General features: G+C 57.1%; 1 protein-coding gene across 1 annotated transcript; it reads left to right on the forward strand.

Moving 5' to 3' along the window:
• Position 1: 1 nt before the first annotated feature.
• Positions 2-3,739, forward strand: TOR2A (torsin family 2 member A; the record flags this gene model as incomplete). Its single annotated transcript, XM_019541103.1, has 4 exons — positions 2-196; positions 774-949; positions 1,275-1,402; positions 1,993-3,739. Coding segments are annotated over 4 exons (744 nt in total), but the record flags the coding sequence as incomplete, so codon positions are not given.
• Between the last annotated feature and the right edge of the window lie 954 nt (positions 3,740-4,693).

Raw genomic sequence — 4,693 nt, forward strand, 5'->3', positions numbered from 1 at the left:
CCGCTTCGCGCGGGACCCGGCGCCCGCCAAGCCGCTCGTGCTGTCGCTGCACGGGGGCAGCGGCACCGGCAAGACCCTGCTCACCGCCGCGCTGCTCCGCGCCCTCTTCGCCGACGGCGCCCGCAGCGCCTACGTGCACCGCTTCGCGCCCGCGCTGCACTTCCCGCACGGCCCCGAGCGCCTGCCGCGACACCAGGTACCTCCGCTTGTCGCCCCTAAAGCACGGCCCGTCTCGCGTGTGCGCGGGACCCTGCATCTAGTGTCGCCTCCCGCTCCTGGGTGAGGAGAACCCGGGCCCCCCCAGCCGCCTCCCGGTGAGCTGCTGGCCTCTCCCCTCCGGAGTTGGGGGAGACTTTGGCAGCCCCGTTGTCTCCACACAGCTCCCTCCTGGAGAAGCGCTTCAGAGAGAACATACGTTAAACTGGAGAACGGTGTAAACCGTGGCACGGCCCCCAGCCCTGGCTTTCGCAGTCTTGTCACCCCCCAACCCCTCCAGAGCTGAAAGGGCAGCTCCCTGCCACTCCACGAAGGACAAGAGGGCGGTGGGATAGGTTTGCTGCTGGAGTCGGAGTATTAAACCTCTCCTGATTTTCAGTTTGGTGCACCCTTGGTGTCTCTTCCCTAAATGGTTTGTAATGAGATGATTAAAGCTTCTGACATTGTAGACCCAAGCTGCGGAATCCGGGTATACTTTGCTCTGTGGTAACTCAAGCTCCACCACAAGCCCTTGGCACTCACAGGCCTTTTTTAAAAAAGAAAAAAATCTTCCACAGGAAAATCTAAGGAACTGGATCCAGGGGAACTTGACAAGCTGCGGGCGCTCAGTGTTCCTCTTCGACGAGATGGATAAGATGTACCCGGGGCTCATCGACGTGATCAAGCCGTTCCTGGGGCCCTCATGGGTTGTGTTTGGAACCAACTACCGCAAAGCCATCTTCATTTTCATCAGGTAGGAGAGCCCAGTCTGACCAGGCGAGGGAGAATTTGAATGCTGTGCCATTGCTCCGGTGACATGAGGGCACCTTCCTCCCTGTCTGAATGATGCAGCCCAAGGTTTTACCTCCTGTCAGGCCTGAGCTCACCTGAGTAACCCAAGGTGCAAGGTCTAATGGGGCTTTGCTTTTGCCACTGTCTGGTAACTTCTCACACGCTAGGCAGGCTGCTCCCAGATGCTGTCACTCACAGCATGGCCTCTGCAGTGCCGCACCGCTCCGGGGATTATGGGAATCTCTCTCTTAACTTCTTGCCTTGCTCTTCTGGCTGCTGTCACTCAGCAATGCAGGAGAGGAGCAGATCAATCAGATGGCGCTGGAACTGTGGCGTGCCCGCAAGGACCCAGAGGAGATCAACCTGCCGGAGCTGGAATCTGCCATTTCCAAAGCCGTGTTTGAAAATCCAGAGAGTGAGTTAGCTTTTCAGTGCACGCTGGCACCAGCGGGGGGGCGCTAGACCACATCTTGAGTCATCTGATCTTTGGCTTCTGAGATGTGTGGGCCTGGTAGAAATTATCAGGGAGATGGAAATGAGAGCTGAGTAGGCCAGTCTGGCACATGGAAGGAGCGCTCTACTGAGAGCCAGCAGCTCCCTTGGAAGAAGTTCAGCAGGAGGCAGGCAGTGCCCAGGAGAAGTTTAATTGAGAGCCTGATCCTGAGAGGCACTGAGCACCTGAAGCTCACTGTGGTTGCACTGCTTGGTGCTTGTCCCTCAGGACTGGGCCTCAGAGAGGTGGGAAGGAGGAGGAGCCTGAAGTGTCAGCGCTTGGGATGGGAACTGCAGGACTTGGAGAGCATGGAGTTGTTCTGGGGAAAGATGTGGCTCTGCTTCCTCTTAAGCTGAATCCAGAACAGATGCATCTGTCTGTAGTCAGGGCACCACAGGCATGTAGAAATTCCTCCGGGTTGGTGGGGGCCTCTCCTTGCCCATAGGGCAGCACTCCATGGGCAGAGATGCTCTTGGGTCAGAGCCCTTTGGCCTCTCCCTCTTCCCCTGCAGATGGGTTCTGGAAGTCCGAAATCATCCAGGAGCAACTCATTGATGTCTTCGTGCCTTTCTTCCCACTGAGGCGGCACCACGTGAAGCAGTGCGTGGTGAACGAGCTGGCCCAGCTGGGCTTGGAGGAATCACCGGCAGTGGTGCAGGAAGTGTCCGACAGCATCTCCTACTTCCCCAAGGAAGAGCAGGTCTTCTCATCCACTGGCTGCAAAACTGTGGCCTCGCGCATCAACTTCTTCCTCTAATGCAAGGCCTATCCTGCCAAGGGAGTGTGCAGCAGCTCCAGGTCATTGGCTGGCAGGAAGTCTGTTTGCCCCTTGGCTCCAACTCCCCGGAGGTAACCTGGAGCAGCTTCTGGGCCCAGTAACATGAGGATGGGCCCAGAGAGCAGACAGCACAACTGATGCAAGCACTACCAGCTGTGCGCATCCCTCTTCCAGCAGCCCCGCAGAGCCAGATGTGGGGCGCAAAAGGCAAGTGACTTGACCTACAGCACTTTATCAGCTGATTCTTTGCCCTGGAAGGCAATGACAGACTGGCCAGGCATGCTCATGATGTACTCAAAGGGATGCGCTGCAAGAACTAGGAAGGAGCTTCCATGGCTGCCACCTTTCTTCCACAGCTAGGATCAGGCAGCCTGCCCTCCCAGTCAATCCTAGCCCAGCTGTGCTGGGCTGCAGGGAAAGGAGTCCTGCCCTCCTGTGGTTTTTAATGGGATTTTTAACCCTTATTTTAACCTGAGCCTCAGTCGTGATTCCCTGGACAGTGGGCGCTGGTGTCAAAACCCTGTAGCGCTGCTCTTGTGCACGTCAGGTCTCCGTCATATCTTCGGTTTCTAGAGCACATGTTTGAGCTGGGTGTTCTCAGGTTCTCTCTCACTGTGAACGCACTGCTGGGTCTCAGTCACAGTCTCCTCAGCTGTACCAGGTAGGGGCCACAGAGGGAAGAACATGCGACTTGGGGAGTGTCCCCTCCCAGGACATAGAATCTCTCTGTGCAGGCACTGGGCCGGTAGCCACCCTGGGAAGCATCAAGGGCTGTACAGGCAAGTGTCTCCCCCTCGCAGAGCAGCAGTTCCTACCTCTCAGACAGAGCGAGCATCCACTCCTGGTTATAAAGTCCCCCCAGGAACGTTACTGTGCTTCAGTCCATGACTAGGGCGAGTCTTTACCCCGTCCCCTCCACGTTGTGCAGAGCTGATGAACTTACTGCACATCCAGGCAAGCAGGGTCTCTGGTATCCAGGCCCCTGCCGGCTGCCTGCTGGCCCTGGCAGAGCTGCAGCCACTCAGCGTAGCAGTGCCAGTGCTGCCAGGCATGGAAGGGACAGCAAACAGTAGCTCCCTTCTCAGCACTGCCCAGGACAGTGCCACTGACCCTTACCTGATGCCCACTGGCCTTTGCTCCCCACTGGGAAGTGGTAAACTGGACTTCAGAAAAAGGGGAAACTGCTCAGGCTAGGAGCTGGGGCTGACAGGTCTGTGGGTGGGTGAATGTGCAAGGTGGGAGTTGAGTGCCAGGCCTGCACCCATAGACCCAAGGTGTCTTCAACATTGTAGTGCAGCAGCACTCCAGTTTCACTGGTATTTGGCTCCCTTGAGCAGAGGCAGGAGCCAGCACTGTGAGCCTCTAATGGGATCCCACCCAAGCTGCAGTTGGACCAAGATCCTGGTTTACAGTTACACATTCTGCCTCTTCCAGAAATGTTCGCTGGTCTTCATTTAAAATAAATCTTGTCAAGAAACTGGCCTGGCTTCACTGTCACTCCTTTAGACTGGAGCTGGCAGGGCAGACAGGAAATATTAAGCAGCCATGTAATGGGCTGGAACAGCTGCCTGCCACGGCAGAATGAGGTTGGACAGGAGCAGGGAGAGATGCCCAGTGTCTGCTTGGATAACAGGAAAGGGGTTTGGGAGGCCAACAGATTCCAGTGAGAGGGGCATCGCTGTTCTACTTGACCACAACCATCCGGGGTAGGACCTAGTAAAGCCACAGCTGCCCCCTCTGCCACTTGCATCCTTTTGTTTAAAATCCACGAAACTGCCTGGACAGCGCTCAGGGGATAGGAGAGAGCAGGGCAGGCAGGTTGCAGCAGCATGGCCCTCCCTTCCCCCTGCAATCAGAAGGCCCCAGCAGAACTTCCTCCTGCGGGGGGGAGCACTTTGCTGCTGTCACTTCTCTCCAGCTCAGCCTTGCAGTTCAAGGTGAAACTAACAGGCTCCTTGTTAAGCATGTTGCCCCTTCCTTTTCTTGGTGTAGGCTTTAGCAGCATCTTCCCCCACCCCTGTCAACCCATAAAGCCAGGCAAGGTGCTGGGCTGGGGTGGACAGGCAGGTGCAGCTGCGCATGGAGGAGCTGATGCTGGTGCCCTCAGACTTGCTCCCAGTGCAAGCACAGGACTAAAATCAAGTTGCCTACTGAAGGCAGGCCCCTCAAGTGGGGCATGGGCCAGGGTGCACTTCGGCCCCTTCCAGGTCCGTGAACTGGATGCTGGCCCCCATGGGCAGGGCACTTTGTCCACGCTCACCTCTGGCAGGGGAGCAGGGCCCGTTTCCCAGGGCAGTGCTTTGCAGACAGTGATGCCTAGAGAAGGGGCTTGGCTGAGGCGAGTCCCAGCCTCCTGAGCAGACTGGACCTGCACCCAGCACAGGGAAGTGTCCTTTCCATTTCCCTGAGATACATAAAGAGACAGGAGCCACCTC

The sequence above is a fragment of the Crocodylus porosus genome, unplaced genomic scaffold, assembly GCF_001723895.1.
Source record: "Crocodylus porosus isolate Cpor-Errol unplaced genomic scaffold, CroPor_comp1, whole genome shotgun sequence".
Taxonomy (NCBI): domain Eukaryota; kingdom Metazoa; phylum Chordata; order Crocodylia; family Crocodylidae; genus Crocodylus; species Crocodylus porosus.